Consider the following 22041-nt stretch of genomic DNA (forward strand, 5'->3'; position numbering starts at 1 on the left):
ATACTAACAACTATATATATATATATATATATATATATATACGTATATATAGTTAGTACATTTCTTTAGTGATAAAAGTATGCATAACCTGTTTGTTTAAATTGTGACCTAATAATTAGAAGACAAAGAAAAAAATCAGTTGAGAATAAATAATAAATACTTAAAGTATAATAATTATAATAATACATGTATTTGTGTGTGTTATGTATTTGTGCCATACAGCTTTTCGTGTTTATAATAGCAGCAATATTTTGTTTGTGGTTCACAAACACTTGTGTTTCTAATCCTCCCTGGTTGCGGGGATTTAGGGGTTAAACCGTTAATTCCCATATCTGCCACATGGTGGGGACCACAGGAGGTTCCCTCGCTGCCTGCCCGTCTTTTGCTTCAGTCCTCAGACTTTCTGCTGCTGCTTTGTCGTCCCCGTCGAGCAGGAGGTCACCGAGTCCGGCTAGAGTCCGCTCCGAGCGCACACAGGACCCGCACAGGACACGCCGCACCGACACCACTTTTCTCCGCAGTTTAACGCAGGAAACACGTAAGTAAGCACCGGCCCGTAGGTCTTTGAACACGAGGCGTGCGTGGTTGCGCGGGTGATTGGGTTCTGATCGATCATCACATTGTTGATCGGACATTTGTGAGAAGGAGCGACTTTCTGTTGTTTTACGCATGTACGGAGGTGGAGAGGCTGATGACTGATGCGTTTGACAAGAGTCCATTTGTTAGTTGAAACACAAGGCTCCTAAAGTCTCTGACCTCGTTTGACAACTCGGCTCATAAAATGTTTCAGCTCCGTGTTTGCCAGAGCCGGATCGGTTGCAGCTTCTTTCTCGTATTATCTGGTGGAAACAGCTGGTTTGTTGTTGAAGTAGGTGCAAACAGAAACTGAAGATAAAGTTGATAAACTGTCACCATGAGGGGGAGGAGAGTAGACTTCATCCCTGGCTGGATTTTGTCTGGGCCTACACACCTTGACACAGTTTTTAACAGATACCAGTGTTTTCACCTGAATTTGCTTCATGTGTCTGCTGCTTTGAGCCAAAGTGTTTCTCTAGTTTCCTTCTAGAGCCCTAGAAACAGGCAAAGATTAGAGAGAAGTAAAACAATTCACCCCATTTTTCTGTAGCAGATACTTCTGCCTGGTTCCTGTCCTGCTGACCTGGTTTCTGTTGCAGGAACCATCAAGAGACTGAAACGTATTAAACTCAATGAAAGTCTGACTCAGGGATGCAGCTCTTGTTTCAGCTGAATCCACCAAGACATGTTGAAACAGTCAAATGAAACTGGAGGCACATGCAGGTTTTTGAGTAAAACTTCATGTTTAAAGCGCCAACAAACTAATACTTTCAAATCAATATCTAATATCTATCATCTTTAGACGCTAACGACACGCATCTGTGTTTTGTCGTTCTTAAAGATCAGTTTGACATATTGATCTGTCAGTAAAGTTAATCAGCTGTTGATCACAACACAGAAGTGTCTGAGTAGCAGTGTGTGGAAAGTGTTTTGGCTTCTTGTGCAAATAAATCAATAAATAAATTCAGATAAATAAAATGTCTTTTTCAATTGTTGGTAAAAGTGACTGTATTTCTACCTTTGTGAGGACCATTGTGAAGAGAACAGAATGAGGACATTTGGCCAGTTCTCACTTTTTCAGACTCAGCACTTGGTTTTAGGGTCAAGGGTTAGGGTTTAAGGTGTGCCTTATGTCAGTGAGTGTCTTCACAAAGATAGAAATACGAGTGTGTTTATGTCAGATAAAGGTGGAAGGTTGCAATCACAATTTCCCAGAGGCCAAAGCTCATATGTCTTAGTTTAGTCCAACCTCTGAGACCCAGAGATGTTCACTGTCATGACCAGGAAAAGCAGCAGATTCTCATATTTGAGATGTTTTATTACTATTATTATTGGCCTTGATGTGCTGATACTAGAAGACCAAGATCCAGCACTGACTGAAATATAATGAGGGATCAATAGTGAGTCAACATCTTCGTAACATCCAGCTCCTCCCCCGCTGGACTAGTGACTGAGTGGTGCCCCTTTAAGACCCGACTGGGTCTCTAGTGGGTTAATGAGGACTGCACTGGTCTGTGTTACAGATGGAAATGTGGGTCAGTGTTTTGTGTGCACGGTGGCACCGACACCCAGTCAAAATTCCACTTTCTCCCCTTTTGGTTCTCCCATCACTTCCTCATCACGTGAGGCGGTAAATCAGTTCAGCTGCAGGGCCTGCTTCGCTCCAGCATGACCTTAATTACCTTTCCATGCAGAGGGAACAGAAAAGTGTGTCTTGTCGAGTGGTTTCTGCTGTGCAGAAGTTAGCAGCTGTTGGTGGTTAAGGTTTGGACAGTTGTCAGACAACAAACGAGAATGTTTCTGATCACCATTACGAGCTTTGTACCAGTTTTGCTGCATTCTGGGAACCTTCACTGTTGAGACTGCTGCAACAGTCTGAAATCTTTAACATGATGAATTTATCCTGAGCCCACACCTGTGGGTTTCACCTCTAGAGAAGACCAGAAGTTACTCCTACAAGGATGTTTCACTGCGAGCTGCATGTGATCGAGATTCACCCTCAGGGGTGCGTGAGTCCATAACTTGTTTATCCAGTTTAGTGGCATTACCTAAAGGTAGTTATGGTTTTAATAAAATTTGAAGCATTTGAACTGCTCACGTTTCTCGACAATGTCAAACAATGTAATGAGCGTTGCTGCTGGCAGCTGGGAACCACTTAATGAAATCAACCTTCCCCAGAGAAAAAAAGGTTTAAGTGAAATGGTCAAATTTCTCCAAACATGAATAAACGTCTTTAACTCATAGAAGAACTTCTAATTCTTCAGAGCTCCACAGATTAATCGATCTGCAGTTATTTTGATAAGTAGTCAGTTTTTAAATAATAAAGCTAAATACTAGTTGGCTCCAGCTTCTCAAAAGTCACTGATAATAATAAAGGGAATATCTCTTATTTATTTTTTTATTCTCTTTATGAACCTTTTTTTTCTTGCAGAAAGTTTTGGTAAGGGATTTTTAAAGTGCCTTTAGAACTGGAAAGACCTGTGTAATTTAGCACAAATGAATTATAGGAACAGTAAAGATGATGTTCTCAGACGGGTATGTCTTTTTAGTTTAGTTGTGTTTCTGAGATTGATATTCTCAGGCTGTCTGGGGGGAACAGCTCTCTTGAGGTCGTTCCACAGCTTCTTCATTGGGTTGAGGTCTGGGCTCTGACCCGACCACTACAAAACAAATGTTCCTCTGTGATGGAAAGCTGTGCAGGCCCAGAGGTATGAAGCCATGATGCGTAGTGCTGCACCCAAACAACATTTCTTTGGTCAACTAAACATTTTCAAGTAGCATTGCAAAGTGTCACGGTGCTCTTCGGCAAACTGCAGGCACAAAGGGATGTATTATTTTATGACCGCAGTGTAGCCAGGCACAGCACTTTGCATAATGTATGAGCAGAAGTGTTCGCCAGTTCCACCTTTTTAGTTTCTCTGGGCTTTGTTTTTACTCTCTGTGTCTTTGGAGTCGTCCTCATTGTGAACATGAACAGTGCAAGGAGTTGTGTACTAGTTCGGTTTGGTTCTTTGTTTGCAGTTGTAGATGAAGATCTGACCATATTTGTTTAAGACAAATTTATACAAACTGTAGGTTTCACTCACTTTTTCTCACCTCGGTACTTATGTCCAGGAACCCTCAGGAGAATTTAGGTTACCTACCTGTTTCTTTGTAGGAATGAAGCTTTGGCACCTATCAGATGAAATGAATCTCATCCAGCTGCAGCAGCTGAATATTACATAGACATGTTTATGTCTCCATAGTTGGTGTGGGTGAGGAGGATACAGAGGATAGGGTTGAATGGAGGCAGATGATTCGCTGTGGCCGACCCCTGAAGGGAGCAACCCAAAGGAGAAGAATGTTTACATACACAATTGTATGTTTTGTTTATACTAGTAATACTTACATACTTTTACATAACTAACATTTCCATGAACGTTTTTCTTTTGCACCTTTTACTTAAGTAAATAAAATGAATACTTCTACCACCAATGGGTTTCTGTGCTAGTAACCTGCATGTATGATTTTGGACTTTAGGTTAGAAAATTCATGTCATTTGGGTATTTTAACTTGTAAGACATTTAGTTAGACCAACAATTCATGAATTAAATGAATCTGTAAGGAGGCTGATACTGAAAGTCGAAGCAAAAACTGACCAGAGAAGTGTGACGCAGGGCTGTTTACATGCTTCATACTGTGGGACTGAGACAAGTACAGAAGATTTTAGTTACTGCCCCCTCACCTCCTCTGCTGGATCATCTTGGAAAATGGAAATAGACGTGGTCAAACTTTGAATTAATTATGGTGGGTGTGGTTCACTTACTGATGAGCTCAGGTACAACTTTGTTTTGGTGGATTTCAAGACAAATAGACATTAAGCTGTAAATTGAGCACATGCCCCTTAAAGATAAAACAGGTGTCGTTTATTTTGCGGTGCATCCATATAGTTCTAATTTTGTGTTTGGACGTATCTCCTGTCAGCTTCATCTATGAAACTGGTCCTGCAGCTCAGCACAAAACCTAAAATACAGGCATTTCAGGAGTCTCTGAAAACAACATCTCACAGTGAGAAAAGAGCTGTGGTTCAAACGGCAGCGGTTGTGTTATTGTGTGGAGAAACGTAAGGCCGGCACAGCCCTCGTCGAGTCGAGTTTCCCCTTTTGTTGCTGCAGAACAAAACTGTGCCTGAAAGCTGCCATTGTTTTGATGGCCAGTCAGAGCGGGACCCTGCTGGGGTGGAGTGGGGGTTGATGCCAGGTGAAGAAGGCGTGTTGTCATTTGTCTGCACAGTGTGGGAACTCGTGTAAATAACTGGCTGGTTTCACTGATGAAGCATTTGAATGATTACTTGGAAAATTCTTACGATATTTTTACCATATTTCCTCTGAACGAGAGCTGCAGATGTTATACAACCAATTTCATTGATGAAAGAAGTACTGAAAACTTTTACATAAGACATGTACTACTAAAACAGTACTCCATTTAAAGTACAAGGCATTCATTCAAGTGTATTTTAGTAAATGTTCGTACAGCTTCATGAATGTGAAATGAAAGGCTCTCTGTGCTAATACTACAGTGAGATGAAAGTGCCAACACAGTATGTAAATAGATCAGTGTTCTTGTATTTGCAATGGATTTCATGACTAGAACCACAACATGTAACTTGCTAGATTACCTGCTCAGCACCAAACAGCTGCCAGACACAGCTGGAGACCGGCTGGTGCACCAGTGCTGAAGAGCCAGATGTTTATTGGGCTCTTTGTTGGATCAACGCTCGCTTTGTTCATCCCTGCTAACATAATATGAGATTAAAATTTTTGGCTAGAAATGGATTCTGTGCTGTTTATGAGGAGAGCAGCGCTGGGCAAACAAAAGCATTTATTGTTGTTGCTGGCCCACGCACCTGCTGCATGTTTCTGCATGAGTCAGACTGTGTACGCAGCATGTACCCGATGTAGTAGAATCGTAGATGCTTCTCCTTCTGTCAGAGGAAAACCTGTCAGGGTGAGGAGTCGAGAGAAATGTCTTTTACTTTAACACTCACACTGAGTTTTCTACACAAAATGCTGCTCAGGGTAGAGTCTGGCGGAGGGGAGTGCTGCAGCAGACTGACGTGGACAAACTGCAGTACAAGAGCGGATCAGGTTTTGATTTGCTGTATTTTAGCCAATATTGATTTGCTGAAATAGAAATCAAGTCCAGTGCCAATTATTTGGGACGACTCATGACATTTCTAGTGTAAAATGTGAGAAGTGATGAAAAATGCTCATCTAAATTGATCAAAATATTAATTGATTAACTGACTAATCATTAGAGAACAAAATTGTACTTCTTGTCAGTGCTGAATAACAGTGTTATTGTTTACTAAGGTTACGTGCAGATCCACGTGCTCAGGAAGAGATAAACCTGTTCTGTTGTTTATTTTTACTTTGCTAAAAAAAAACATTGCTAGAAAAGGTTTTCTGTCTACACAAGATGCAGAAAAACTTGTTCACGCATTTATCTTCAGTAGGTTAGATTATTGTAATGGCTTGTTCAAAGGTTTTAGCAAAAAGTCAATCAGGCAGCTGCAGCTAATCCAGAATGCTGCTGCCAGAGTCCTTACAAACACCAAGAAACTGGACCATATCACACCAGTTCTCAGATCACTACACTGGCTTCCCATTAGTCAAAGGATAGATTTTAAAATCTTATTGCTAGTTTATAAAGCACTAAATGGTTGTGGACCAAAATATGTTCAGTTCCCTATGAGGTTTCCAGGCCCCTCAGGTCATCTGGGACAGCTCTACTGTGTGTTCCCAGAACCAGAACCAAACAAAGTGAAGCAGCATTCAGTCACTATGCTCCTCAGTTGTGGAACAAACTTCCTGAACACCTGAGGTCTGCTCAAACTGTCAGCTCATTCAAATCAGGACTGAAAACTCTGTTGTTTACTGCTGCCTTCGAATAATTGTTCATCCTTGTTTTCTTAATGTGCTTTTATGTTTTATTTTAATTTACTTTACTTGATTTAAATTTATTTTATGTTAAATGTCTTTATTTTTAAATGCTCTTTTCAATGCTTTTAATGTAATTATATGCCTTGTAAAGCACTTTGAATTGCGTAGTGTATGAAAGGTGCTATACAAATAAATTTGCCTTTGCCTTGTTGCATCATTCAGTGCGTGTTGTTGTGCCTGGTACAACACGAGGCTTTGAAAAGAGGAGGAACATTCAAATCAAGAGTGGAAGGTTTGTTTCCATATTACAACTGAATAAAACTGAAGGAGAAATAAGACTTTTAAGATATGGTGACATTTTCGTGTCGTTTCAGCTTCTCAGGGTTGTTCTGTCAGGAAGCTTTGGTGTGAGTGTCTGGAAGGAAAGTTTCAGTTTGAAGTTAAACAGTATTCTGTGTTTTTTCAATCCAGTTATCTGCGTTGCCTAATCATGAAAAGGGTGTTTTCTTTGTTGCTTTTGCTGTCACACACCTGCTACCAAGAAAGGGGAGCAAGTCCATTAAGCCTCTGCAGGCACTGCTCAAAATGTATTTAAAAACTCATTTCCTGGTAACGTATTTCGAAACTAGCCTAAAAGTTATCGTGTGGTATTTCAGCAGTTAGCTTCAGCTGCATCAGCGCAACGGTCCAAGACTTGCGATCTAACCAATAGATGCACTTGTGTGTTTAAGTGTCAGTGAAGGTGGATTAAATGGCCCCTCTTCACAGCAGACACATTCTATGGTAGGTGAGAAGGAGTCAACCTCTGAACTTCTTCTTCAGTTGGGTTTTTAGTCTTTGTCACTTTTCATGTGAACGACCAAGGACAACATTAGGAGAGCCTGTCCACCCTACTGCCCCTCACGGCACTGGGCTTTTCACTCCATGTGCGTCGAGCATAATGTGAGCCAGAGCCACTTACTGTATATCCAAGATGTTCTGAGCAGTCTGTCTCAGATGCTTCTTGGATGCCTTTGCACTTTTTAGAGACTGGATCTGATCTGTTCCAAGACCCACGAGGCGTATGTGCATGTGTCGTCTTTGACAGCTACCCAGAGATGAGAATAAATGAGTCATGGGCTCCTCGCTCTCAGTAAAGAAGAGCCCAGTCTCACTCTTGTGTGTTTTTTGGTCATTGTTAGCTGTGTGTGTGTGTCGGGCAGTGAAGTGGGTGAGTCTGTGTGCGTTGGAAGGCTGACAACAGCATCACTTCAACACATTGCACTCAGTACTGTGGTAACTGGGACTTGTTGCCTCTGACCAATGAGGCAGGTCAGAGTCAAGAGACAACCCATTTTCAAAGTCTGTGTGAACTGGGTCAAAGCTTCTGACAGGACAGATGCAGTGCCTGTGTTTATTGCCACTAATCAATTTGATTACATGTTAAGACTGTCTGTCTTTACATAATGTGCTTCAGACAGGCAGACACAAGGTTTGTATCGGTGTGTGGAATAAGCAGCAGCTGTGAATAGTGTCTCTGTTATGGTTAATGTAAAAGACAATGGAGGGAAAAAGTAGCCACATTCACCAGTTTCATGCTAATAAATAAATTGAAATAACATGTGCATTCCTGGCACAGGCAGGAAAGTCTGTCATTGAGCAGCTGCAGCACAAAGTGGCTCCGTGGCACTTCTACATTTAACACACTTTTGTTTCAAGACCTTTAGTGTTTTTCGTTCCTGAAGTATATCAATGCTTTTGCCATGTTTACAACCAGCAGTCCAGAATTTCATGCTCTGGAAAGAACTGAATCCACCATAATGTGATTTAAAGCGTGCTGGTTATAATCTTATTGTCAACAGATGCCATGAAGTGACCAAAATCATTTCCACAGAGATAAATATAAACATATAAAGCACATTAGTGAACCGCTCTGCAGCACTGGGTGACTTTTCTTTTCAAAGTTTTCCAGTATCAGAGCTGGTTTGGTGATGTAGTGCTGCTCTGTGTTACCTGCTGAGCTCCTGCAGCTGACAAGCTGTCAGGAACAGGCCAGGAGCATGTTAGCGTGTTATCATGTTATCAGTATTTGGCGTGTAGTTCTCAGGACTATACAGTAGAAATGCTTTTATTTTATCATTTTTGTTTTGCTTCGGTATCTTTAGTGAAATCCTTACCCAGTTATCTTTTCAGGTTAAGTTTAGAAAACACTTATTAAAACTGTTGAAATTTGGTGTTTGCTTTACAATGTAGTGACTTTCAGAGGCCGACCTGGTCTTTGTCAAGGCCTCAGTCTGCTCTGGTTAGAGCCCATAATACCTTCCATCTGGTTTTCCAAAATGTGTTTCACATTGCATATTCTTTCTGTCACTCCCCCGACCATCTCTCCCTGCGCTGGCACAGGCCGTGTTGTAACTGTAGCCCATTTACAGTGACGGGAATGTGGGTCGGATTCATGGGCATCACTGAAAGGCCTAAATATTGAGCCAGGCCTGGTTCACCCAGATTTTCAATGATTTATTGGGCAGTAAGGGGCCGTTACAGTACAGGGAGGATGAGGATGAGGATGAGGATGAGGATGAGGATGAGGATGAGAGAATAAATGGCTGCAGGAGAGGAAGAGGAGAAGATGTTAAAAATAGAGCAGGGATGCTGCGTTCATGTCAGGCTGGGTTTTCCAGAAATATGAGACGGGACAAAGAAATTTCTGTTTCCTGTCATTTATTGGCAGACATATGCTGGATGTATGTGCAGTGCCTAATCTAACAACACTTTCCCATTGCACTTTAACAGGATATACACATATCTGACAGCAGCAGATAAGATAAAAGGCGTCCCCTCTAAAAACTCTGTAATCGAATCGCGTTTCTTGATGCCAGACGAGCATTAAGATCTGCCCACACTTTTTCATTAAAAGCTGTGGATCTGAAGCGATGTCTTGTCTACAAAGCTGAGAGCAGGCGATGTTTTATATATATATATTTGTTTTAATTGTTTCTGATCTGCAGAAATTTTAAAAGTACAGTACTTTGAAATATCACATTATGGTTTCAAATCATGAAGACAATGTTGTCATCACATAAATCCACATTTTTGTCAATACAAATATTCTTATCTGCCCATGTTGTAAAGTCCATACGGTTTATAACCAGATTTATATGATGAATAATCAGATTTCACAGTATTCATCACTGCTCAAAATATATCAGTATTACTCTTGTTACAGTGTATTGTGGTATATTGACTTTCCTATAAATATGAGAGGACGTGGGTCTGAGGCTTCTGTCAGTCAGCAAAGGCTGGAAAACGAGCAATTGCAGGTAAAACACAAATGACTTTTTCCTCGGCCCCTCCTCCTCATGTGCTTTGACGTTGGGATTGTACTGGTTTTGAGTCAGTAATCCTGGAGATTTGAACACCCCCCCCCCCCCCAAGTCCCGATCATGATCATCCAGGCCAGCTTAGCCTCAGAGGTCTGTGGGTCTTACAACATCTGTCAACACTTGGTCACATCGAGCTGAATCTGAAGCGAATCTGGAAACACACTGAACTAATGTTACAACTAAAAGGCATAGAGAACAACTTTATCTGCTCTGTCCATAACTTTTATGTATTTATGTAAATGTTTGTTTGTTGTTTCATGTTTACAGATCTGGCACCATGAGAAAAGGCTGCATAACAGCAACCAAGTACTTCCTGTTCCTCTTCAACATTATCTTCTTTGTGAGTATTTCAGCATCACCAGCGGTTCATGATAATGTTCCATCCAATCCAAATGACATTAAGAGCTTTTTTTTTTTTTTGTTCCACCCTTTAGAATGTTATTTATTTTTATTATTTTCGTGATGTATTTATTTTTATTATGCCCATGTGTTCAAGGTCTTGTAACACATGGGAACATTGGTATTGTTTAAAGAAAAGATTGAGAAATCGTGAACCTACCTTTTACGGCCAATGCCCATAATATAAACATATGCAATTGGTAAATTCCCCAGGAGGTTCTGTTTGTTTTTGCAGGTGCAGATGGAGGAGACAATTAAAAAGAAAATGTTTTAAATGGGAATTTATGATGGAAAAAAGCCTCTGCTGCCATAGCCTTTTCCATTGCAGTGCTAAATATTTAATATTATAAACCCAAATATTTAATTCTAAATCAAGAAAATTGCATTGTTCTCATTTGATTTATATTTACTAGTCCATAATGACAGTGTGTTAAAGCATGTTAGGAGAAATCTTTGAAAATGTATTAAAATTAAATGTAAATAATGTAAAATGGTGAGATTACTCTGTTCATTCATGCTCTTTCTATCCGAGTTTTAATTACAGTTCAGATGAGGCGTTTGTGGCCCAATTATCAGGCTGTTACTTTGGTGTTTCCTCTCTCCGTCTTCTGTTGAAACGAAATCTCTGATCTGAGGTTAATTTACAATCTAGACGCTTTATGCTGATGATTAGTCCAAGTGGAGTTTAGGATGAATTAAGGTAAATTACTCATTTATGAATTAGGGTGAATTTAGTTTTGTTTCAACCTGTCAACACTAAACATTTCAATATTTTCATATTCAGCTGTAGATTGTTCCTCTCACATAATTGTCATTTTTAAATTTGTGTCTAATTACACACCGCTTCAAAATAAAACCAGTGCCAAACTGGACAAAAAACAAAAAGGTGATCAGAACATTAACCAGAGCTTTAGCTTCCACTGAGCGACTGAGATTGTGACATCCGTAATGTATTTTAGGTCAGTTGTGGAAACATGGAACAAAGTAACACGTGTAACTAATGGGTATGTCGGTGCTTTTACATACATGTGGAATTAGACCAGGTGCATATATTTGTGTTGAAATATGCTCACACACGCACACACACACACTTACACACTTGCAGCTCGCTGGGAGCATTTCTCATGGCTGACCTGTGTGTTTGTCCTCCAGCTGTTCGGGGTCGTCATCATGGGCTTCGGACTGTGGCTCCTCCTGGACAATCAGAGCTTCATCGTTGTCCTGAGTAAGTTTTAGGAATTAATATAATTTTTCTTTCAGCGAACTGATTTGTTTTTGAGACACACTGTGATCATGGACAGGTTGTGACATATTGGGCCCCTGATGCCGTGCATCCTTCCCTCACAGAGAGAAAATGACTACAGACCTGACTAAGGCCCAACAATCTCTTGGTGGTCTGGTTTTTTATATATAGAGGACTAATCAGAATTGCTCTCCTGGTGGGATTTTAATCAGGTAACTACTAAACCATAAACAAAAGAAGTAGCCAATTTATTTTTTTCCACTGGGCCCTTTGCACTAATCCACTTGTAGAGCTGATGTAGGTCAATACAAAATGGAGCCATGATTAAAAGACTGAAAACAGGCCAAGTTCTGGCTGCAGGCTGCAAGTGTGTGTGTCTCTGTCCATTTGTGTCTTTGAGTGCGAGAGACAGATAAAGATGAAACTGTTGGCACACATTGGCCACCTCAAACGTTTTACTGTTTGACTGTTGGAACATAACAGTGAACAGCAGAAGGATCCAGGTTGTTGTACTGTTGTACAAAGCCAAAACATAATGCAATTACATGAACCCTAATGGGCAGATTGTGCTGATTTCTGAAGTGAAGAGAAGCTGAAAATGCACTGGCTGACCATATGATATGCACTTTTCCTTTTGTTGATGAAACTGTAGACTGAGGTTTATTGTCTAAAACTTTCGTCACTTCACGTCTATATATATTTTTTTTTAATATACACGTTTAGCTGCACAGGCATCCAGCTCATTTTGTTGGTTCAGAACTAGAAGACACATTATAATATTTTCCACGGCATAAATGTGAAATTTGGTTGTTTATTTATGATCAAACCGCTGGTACCAGTGTAACGCTTATAGTAGCTTTACATGTTATGGGAGAGGATATTTCAAAACCTTAATCAAGCCGAGGGGGGCCCTGTTTTTGTTTTTTAAGAATGATAAATAAGAATGAGACGCCCTCCCCGTCATTTTCAAACGTTCCTTATTCCTTTTGTATTAAATGGTTGATGAGTCTGATTAATTTGACATTGCTTCTTTCTGTCGACCCTGACCGAGGCCGTAGACCAACATGTGTTGGTGGTGCCAGGACTGAGGCCTGTTGAGCTGCAATGTGCCGTCACTGGTGTGAGTGAGACTGTTCAGTTAAACACAAGCGTCCAACAGGTTTCCTCTATTCCGTTGTCTGGACTGTGGTTTAAAAAAAAGGAACTTCCTCTAAGCCGTAGTGCCACATCGTTAGATTATCTTTCACTTGCTTTGTCATCCTCTTTCTCCTCTTTTTTTTTCCACTTCTATTAATGTTTGTATGGAGCTGAAGTCAGAAGCTAATTAGCTTAGCATAAACATCTGGGGCCAGGGGAGAGAAAGTAGCCTGGATCTGTCCAAAGTGAAAAATACACGTGAACAACACTTTGTCATTTACACACTCAAACCAAAAACGTAAGGAAGGAGTGTAGCACATCTCACATACAGTTTATGTCGGTTCTATTGTGAGGAAACACGATTTCATACATGCTGATGTTACAAGTACAAAAACCTGGACGTGCAGGCACATCACATGCACATGTTTTGGTGCTAACATTAATATAGTGGTGGTTCTTCAGTACTTCTAATTTTTACTGTTGTTGGACACACAAGTCTTTTCTGGCTGCCTGCGTGGCCGACTGTTTGTAGGCTGTGCTCATATTATCACTTGTAGCTGCTGTTCCTCACAGGAATGTGTCTCATATTGGCAGCAGGGCTGATGTCTATCAAGGGTTGGCTACGACTGCACCGTGTGTCACACAAAAATTTAGCGCTCGGCAGTCTTGTTACAGGATTCCTGCAGCTGGATTGCTTGATTGTTTGGAAGCAGGAAATAGTTTGGGCCTTGTTGTTTTACATTTCTTACTCATTCAGGTTTGGAGGTTTTGGTTGAAACAAAGCTCATTTTACCTGACTCCACGTTTTATGTCAGACTTTTTTCTAATTACTACACATCTGACCCAGTCCAGCTCGGATATCAGTGTGTACTTATTCATCTTTTAGAAAGAAAGCAAATCGGTGTAAACGTCCAACAAAGCCCCAACACTCTGTCTGAACTGGTAGCTGTAAGAGTTTATCAGAGCGAGCACATAAGAAAGGATGAAGGGAAACAGACGAGCAGTGTCAGCGAGACAGAAAGGCACAGAGATGACTGAAGAAGGGCTGATGCAGAAATATAGAGACGGACATTGAGCAAGTGTAATAGAGAGAGGACGAACGCCTCTGTGTGTCACTGAGGACGTTTGTCCATAGTCGCTCTGCAGGTGTCCGTTCCTCAGACACTGGGTTCTTTCTGCTCCGTCCGGCATCAGCATGCATCACATCAGCCCAGTGCGCTCACCGCCTTACTCATCAGCCCACACACACACACACACAAACTACATCACCGGGCTGTCCGAGCAGAGAGGAGGGACGACCGTAGCTTGAGTCCAGGGATTTCATTGAGGTCAGGAATGCAGTCATACAACACAGACTGCATGGGGGTTAAAACACAGTGGACAGTTTAGCTTTGTGTCTGCGCATAAATGAGATGTATTGATGCTCAGTGGAACGTTTTTATAAACTGAGCCAGTGGCCCGTCATGGGCTCACAGATGATCAGTGGTTTCTGAGGGTGAATCAATGAGCTGCCTGGTGCAGCATGTGAGAGATGAAATCAGCCTGGTGCTGCGCTGAGTCACAACAAGAGCAAACCAACATCTAGTTCACTAAGTTAATGGCTGAGATTTAGTGATGCAGACTTTTCCAATTGTTTCTCTATTTCGTGGCTGTTCAGTGTTTTCAGGCCACGTTTACGCTTGTGATTACTGTGCTAACTGTATCAGGATAGTGATGTCTGGTTGCTTTTATTCCTATTTTTTATTATCAGGATAAAGTATTCATATCCAAAGCTGTAAATGGAATATAAATGTAATCAATGAAAGTATTTTAACTGAATAATTGATGGTAATGAGCAAATAAGTTCAAAGACACATTAAGCCAAGCCCCCCCCAAAAAAGAAATTTTGCCATTAGGGAATATTTAAAATTAGTGAATAAATTGATTAGGTGATCAAGCTCAACTGTGTCCACATGACTGTGTGTTGCGCTGTGTAGACTTGTGTGTCCAGACGTGTTGACATGTTCAGGCTGCAGTTCCTGACTTCAGTTCCCTCAAAAAGGCTTAGAAGGTATGAAAAATGTTATTTATCTTTTTTCCTCTTGGAGGCAGCAGCTAGAAAGTTCATCAGCTGATATTGGGCAAGTGCAGGTTTTACCCACACACTTTAACTAATAAATGAATTATTTGGGTATATCTTATTTGCGTTTCTGTAGCCATATTTGTAGGGGTTCTGTCTTTAAAACGCTGTATTGTAAGACATCAACATGCTTAAGTTCCTTCGACTATGCTGCGTATACGCACACTTGATATGGTTTTGTGTTATTCTGAATTCTCAGCTTGTAGGTCAATAGAGATTTTCCATTTAGTGGAGAGATTCTGAGCATTAATGTCAGATCATCCTGTGAAACTGCGTCTCTGCAGGCTGGATCAGTTGTTGATGCTTCATGCTCCATTGGTTAAAAAGGCCCATCCTGGAACCTTTTCCTCCTGCATTACATTTGTCACTGATCACTTGTCGTAAACAGTCCTGCTGCTACACAGCAGTTTCTTATTTTATTCATTTTGATGCTGTATTGGCGAGCTCATCTTGTTTCAGTTTGTTTCGCACGTCCCCCACTGTCCACACTGACTTAGTCTCTGGAGTCGAGTGTAGTTTGGTCAAGGGTTTGCTGTGTTTAGTTTTGAACTAAATAAAACAAATGTGTGTTTGTCGCCTCTCTAAGCTGCAGATTGGTTTTTCTGCAGAGTTAATGATATTCAGTCAAACTACATCACACTGGGGTTAAGCTGCTGATTTTCTGGACTCTGACGTTTCTCTACAGACAGCTCCACATCTGTGAAGGTGGGATGCTACATCCTGATTGGAGTCGGGGCTTTCTCCATGCTCATGGGCTTGTTTGGCTGTATGGGGGCTGTTTATGAGATCCGTTGCCTGCTAGGCCTGGTGAGTAAGAGTACTTTGTGTATGGCATGATCATTTAGACATTCTGTTGGGTCCTGCAGACATGATTCGAGTCCTAAATGACAGTCGCATGTTAATTAATCCACTGGGCTTTAAAAAAGGTCTCATCAGTAGCATTCAGTCACTAATGTAATCTCATCTGTTGCTTCTCCTCCACAGTATTTCACCTGCCTCCTGCTGATCCTTATTGCTCAGATAGCAGCCGGTGCTCTCATCTACTTCCAGAAAGATGTGGTAAGCAATTTGTCCTTCAGCTCATCTCCTGAGCGCAGCCATACATGAGCATCTCAGGAGCTTCCTCTCTGGATGTTCTCGGCGAGAAGCCACGTTCATGAATGCAAAACATTAACAGGTGATTTTGACGAGTGGAATGTGGACATGTGCAGCACACCTGTTTATAACACACCTTCATCTTCTGCCTGGTTGGTGTTCACACCCACGATGTGTCAAAACATGCCATCACATCAAAACTATGTGCTCTGTCTGAGAAGAAAACAATACAGGCAATACACTACCTTTGTTGGTGCAGACAACAGGGTGGCACCATTACTGAGAATGTAATGTCTGAGGAGGTGACATGTGGTCCCTGTACCACCAGCAAACTGAAATTCAACCTGACAGCGTTTGGTGTTGCAGCGCCCCCAGCTGTTGAGTCTGAGGCCCTTTGCACATATGCAGCAAAGCAGCAGCGAGTTCAAATGTATTAAATCTTAAATAATCTAAGTTTAACTGTTCTCTGGCTCTGTAGATAGAGTTTACTGTACAACAATAGTTAATACAAAGAAAAGCTTCTCTGACACCTTCACATTTTGCAGACTTTACTCTGACATAGATTCAAACTGATAAGACACAGACAAAAACAGTGTTACATAGCATGATGTACTTCACCATAAGGAAGGTATGGACTACAAACATGGAGGCTAGCAGATGAGTGAAATGTGTTAGAACCAGAGACACCAGTTTAAGATTTTGCCAATTTAAATACATTAAAAAAAAAACATACTCAATAAAAGCAGCTTTTCATATGTTACCTCTCCCCGACTGTGCTCTGCCTTTGGGTTCACATATCCTCAGTGGTCCAGCTGCATGTCTTCGCATACGCAGCTCCACAGAATGGAAAGTATAAATTGAGTTCCTCCCAGCGTAGACGCAGCTCTGTTTATTGCATTTGAACATTTGCTGGACATCCTTGGACTGTTTTTCTGCTACCGCTCACTTAGTCAAGTAGAGGTTCAAGGCAAAGCCTCTTGTTCTGAAAAGAACAGTATCTGACTGTTCACTGGAGACTTCGAGTTTCTCAACACTAACATTTGAAGTCTGGGCCCTTAAAAAGTTTAACAATTACACAGATTTGAAGCATCTGGTGTGCTGAGCATTTGGCTCAGTTCAGGCACTAGAGGTCCTGTGTTTGGTTCCTCTGACTGTCCCACAAATCTCATCTCACAGATGTGGCTGCTACTTTCTTCACTCCAAGTTTTAGTATCACTTGGCAAAAAATTCCTAAAAAATATCAAGCGCACATGAAGTATGGTTCTGACATAACTGTTTAATATTGTAAAATTATCCAGCAGGATTTGTTAAAAGACTTTACAGTATATTTGAGCTTCATGGTCCTTAAAAAGTGTTGAAGTAAAACGTGTGATAATTAAAACTCTTTGTTCATCCGCAGATATTTCTCTCTCATTCTCTCGTTATTTCTCCTTTTCCTTTTATACTGCAGCCTTTTTTCACTCTGGAGCTTTTATGATATTTGGACAAAACAGTTTTTCTTCACTAATTTTTAAAAGGGTTTAAAATACTTTTTGAATCACCTCAGTTTTCATCATATAACTTGTTTCATCAACACCCCAACCTGTTTTTTCTGTCCCAGTTGAACGTGCAGATGTCCAACATCGTCACGAAGGTGCTGGACAACTACCCCGGCAACTCCACGACCACAGAGCAGGCCTGGGACTTCATCCAGAGGAATGTGAGTTGGAAACACTGATCTAAGATCAGATCCATGCTCTTTAAAGCTTATTTGTTTTGATCAAAATGCAAACTTTTCTTTTAGAGCTACAGCAAATACAGGGACTCGTGTTCCTGTTAATAAAAACCTGATCTGCAAAACTATCTAGATTTCTGTCCAGGACTCAGCACTGAAAGTCTTTTTTCCCCTGAATCCAGTGTCAGTGAACATGTTTGAATGTTTTTGTAGTCAAACTTTTTCTCCTCCAATCTGATTTATTTACCATGTTCTAAGAATCTGACACTGACTTTCAGAATATTATTGACACACAGTTGAAAAAGTTTGGAAAAAAAAGATGAAAATGAGAATTTTTCATCACTTACTTAAAGACAATACTTTGTTTTAGATTTGCCTACATCCAAAAATTGCTTGGCGAGATGGAGGTTTATGGCACTGACAGTATTAATCACCAATCCAGACCTCAGTTATTTTGTGTTATTAGTAGATATTAATTATCTAATTTTCATATCCTATTTATTTACATATTTTTATTTTAAGAAAATTAATATTTGCCAGTGCAATAAGAAAATTCAGCCCATTTCTTGTGTGAATAACATTTTGTGAAATCCTGTTCAGTTTTGTCGTATCTGGCTGATTTGCTATATAGGCAAGAACGTAGGTTGTTCAAAACATCACGGTAAGTCTGTCTGTGTCTTCTGTTTTTTGACTGACTCCATGGTGTTGGGATCAGGACTGTGTGGGGTCCAAACCATCTGTTGCAGGACTTCTTCTTCTTCTTGTCACTGAAGATAGGTCTTCCTGGCCCTGGCTGTTGTGCTGCAGAATGAGTTTGGGCCTGGGCAGATTCCTTGGGGGGTGCATGATGAATATGAAAATATGAATAAGTACTGTGTGTGTGTGTGTGTGTGTGTGTGCGTGTGCGCGTGTGTGTGTGTCAGTGAGCTGCATGGCTTTTAGAAACTCGATGAAACAGCTCCTGCCAAACTCTGTCTCCCATTTGTCAGAGAAAGTGATGCAGAAGCCAAAGTCCAAATTTTCATTTTCCTAAATCAACCCATTTACCGAGCAGACAATCATAGTACAGTGCTCGTTCCTCTCTGCAGAGTTGGTCAAATCATATTAAATCTTCTTGAAAAGCAGTTTTATTTTTTTTCCAAGGCGGGTAATGACAGTCTGTGACTTCTTTTCATTTACCTGTCTGCTGATTGTCACTGTTAAAGTGTGTGGTCCTGCCTGACTGCAGATGGAGTGCTGTGGCTGGAGTGGTCATCAGGACTGGAACGGGAACATGGTCATCATCAACAGCTCTCAGCTGCTGTTTCCCTGCTCTTGTCAGAACGTCTCTCTCGCCACTGGAAACTTCTCTGAGATTGGCTTCTGTGAGGCTCAGACGCCCGACTGGCCCGTATACGATGTGGTAAATGCTGTTTTCTGTTACTGTCATGCAGTTCGCTCGTGTGTCCTGGTAAATTAATCTGCATGTGTTTCAATCAGGGTTGTGCTGCCAGTGTGGAGAAGTGGCTCCTCACCAACATCGGGGTCATCCTGGGCATCTGCCTCGGAGTCGCTCTCGTTGAGGTACGCCACACTGACATTACTGTGGTGTTGCTAAAGCCTGGTGTGTTTGTGATGCTTCTGCTGTACCTCTGTGGATAAACAACACCTAAAACAAGGTGGAACAACAGTTGGTGCATCTTTAGCTTCTTAATGTTTCCACGTGAAATCAATCCTTGGGGGAGTATTCATCATGGATTTGATCACTTAAAGTTTCTGGAGAACCATTTTCCACCAACATTTTTTAGTGGAATGAGCAAAGAGTCATCCAAACACACACCGCTCAGCCAAAGCCATAGCTCTGGATCAGGTGTGACCTTGTACGCAGCAGGGAGTCCCAAATTCACACTGATTTTCATATTTGAGAAATGGAGAAAAGAAAGGAATTTTAAATCTTGAAATGCTTTGTTGACATATTTTTGACACATACTAAAAGTTGGCAGAGCAGTTTTCCCCCACTGCCCTTCAAACCTACTGAAGCCCCTGGGCTGTGCTGTGTTTCCACTTATTCTTTCAGTGTGAGCTTTAGAGACACCAAGGCAGAGATCTTGGACTCTGAGTTAAACACATGAAATCAAATAAATCATCTGCGTTCCACAATTTTAAAAACATAGCAAGATGATTTATGTCCAAGCAGGAACTGGAGAAACCACTTTTAATTTCCAGCAGGTTTCTTCTGAGGTCTTTTCTCTGGTGTGCCCACCCCAAAAAAAAAACAAAACCTCGGCTTGTTAGAAAGCTGCTGCCAGAATCGTAACAAAGACAGACCAGATCAGCTCTCTGTACGCACTTCCTGTGTCCTAAACCACAGAGCTTGTACTGCTGCTGGTCAGTAAATCTCTCAATGGTTTAGACCAGGATACTGTAAATCTCTGACTCTTTTGTAAAATGAACCCTCTAATGAAGTCCTCAGGTTAGAGACATGGAAACTGCGAACTAAACATGGAGAAGCAGCAGTGATTCACTGTGCAACACAGAGCGGGGACAGTTTTTCTGCAGGTCTTGAAAAATCGTAAAAAGCATTCACTTCTGTCCTCTCACAAAATATGGACGCACTTTGCCGCCTGACTCAATGTGTCTAAAGTAAAAGTTAATCCATCCCTTGGAGGTTGTTTTGTCTGTCGTTTTCTGGACTTTTGAGAGAAATAACTGTTTCGGACTGAATGGGCCTGTGACCATGTGATGACGGTGAAGTCAAATATTTACTGTCAGATCTTAATGTGCATTGATTTGTGCACTAAAAGTGGGAAAAACTGTCGCTGTGTAACTTCACTACTTTAAAACTTGAAACAAATTTAATGTGTTTGAATATTTTGAGGATGTAAAAAGTTTGATTTGTGTTTTTGTTTCACAGCTGCTCGGGATGATCTTGTCCATCTGCCTGTGCAAGAACGTTCATGCAGAGGATTACACCAAGGTGCCAAAGTACTAAAGACTAATGGAGGAACTTACACAGTCAAACTGCAGATTCAAACAAGAAGAGGCTGCAAAAATAATGCGTTATTTCCACCCTGTATTTGGTGAGACATTGTGTCCAAATGTAAAATGTCTTTTATATTTTGTTTTATATTTTTTCTTCTTTCGAGGCACTTGTCAGTCCAGTTTCTTTGGAGCACTTTAGAGACTTTCTGGTTTTGAGCTTTGGATCAGAGCATGATGCTGAAAATTTGAGGACCATCATGGTAAATAGTTGTTAACGTAGGAAGTGTTGAGGAGAAGGTGAAATAAGGACAGGGCTCAAATGACAGTGTTGCTGGTCTCCATTTGTCTGTAAATGATTGCCTCATGGTTTTAGTTTCCCTAAAAAATCTGAAGACGAATGATGTTTGTCTGTAAAGAAGTTTTTTGTTAATTTGGACAACTGGAAATTCCACCTAGTGTGGTGAGTCTGTGTGTGTGTTTTTTTTTTTTTTTTTTATAGACCAGCCTTTTTGCATTTTTGTGAAAAGTTTTTAGTACTTTGTATATAATTTTAGTTATTTGTGTGAATCTGGATCCAAGACATACTGCCATTGTTTTCTTAACCACCTGGTTTCTCTTTGAATTTTTAAGAAGTTGGTGGTTTTCTTATATTTTTTTCTTAATTTTGAATTTTGTTGTGGAAATAATTGAAATAACGACATACTAAAGAGGAACCTTTGCCTATTTTCCAAAGTATCTCCCCCAGTTTACAGTTGTAATTGGACAAGACTTTCTTTTTTTAAGCTTTAAGTTTGTTTAAGAGGCCACAGTGTTTTTAGGCACTTTGGCGATATGTGTGAAGGAACAATGACACAACAAATTATTCTAAAGCACAAGCAAAATTTTGGGGGCAGATCCATCTTGAAATTGAAATTTCTTTATGCCAAATAATAATTTGAAACAAATTAAAGTAGAATTTCAGTCAATATATTATTTTTGTAAAAATTCACCATCTGTCTTTTTTTTAATGTACAGTCTGTGTGAAAAACCTCCCATTAACCTTATAATTGTCTAAGACAAAGAGGGTGTTTACGACTACATGGACGTCTGGTATTGTAGCTAGCTGGATTAGTAAGTGTGTACTCACAACATTCATTCTGTTTCATTTTGCCAATAAACTGATTACAGTAGATTGATTGAAATCCATTAGTGTTTTTTCCTGTAGTGTAACTGCACGGCCCTTAAGCTTGTACTAATCAAGGCAGTGTAGTGTTCGTTTTACAACCCACAACTCAGCAGCCCCAAAATCATGACTGTTTTATTGTAAGTAACTGTTGGATAACACGTGCATAAATCTCAGTGTTTAAGATATTCTGCTTCCAGGTGTATGAATGCAGTGCAGGCCTGTGTGAATTAATATATAAATGATACTAGAAAAGAAGTGAAATAGCTGCAGCCCATGCAGCAATTTTCAGTCTGAGCTGAGCTTCATGGGTGAAGAATAGAACGTTAGGACAATGCCAGGGGCCCATGAA

General features: G+C 40.6%; 1 protein-coding gene across 1 annotated transcript; it reads left to right on the forward strand.

Annotated features, from left to right (window-relative positions):
* The first annotated feature begins 348 nt into the window (after positions 1 to 348).
* On the forward strand, positions 349 to 21702 carry LOC113138146 (CD82 antigen-like). Its single transcript, XM_026320320.1, has 9 exons — positions 349 to 538; positions 10127 to 10199; positions 11411 to 11483; positions 15443 to 15564; positions 15742 to 15816; positions 17453 to 17551; positions 18795 to 18968; positions 19046 to 19129; positions 20460 to 21702. Exons 2-9 carry the CDS (start codon positions 10137 to 10139, stop codon positions 20535 to 20537), a joined length of 768 nt encoding a protein of 255 aa, XP_026176105.1. The 5' UTR covers positions 349 to 538; positions 10127 to 10136; the 3' UTR covers positions 20538 to 21702.
* Positions 21703 to 22041: the final 339 nt, after the last annotated feature.

The sequence above is a fragment of the Mastacembelus armatus genome, chromosome 3, assembly GCF_900324485.2.
Source record: "Mastacembelus armatus chromosome 3, fMasArm1.2, whole genome shotgun sequence".
Lineage (NCBI taxonomy): Eukaryota > Metazoa > Chordata > Actinopteri > Synbranchiformes > Mastacembelidae > Mastacembelus > Mastacembelus armatus.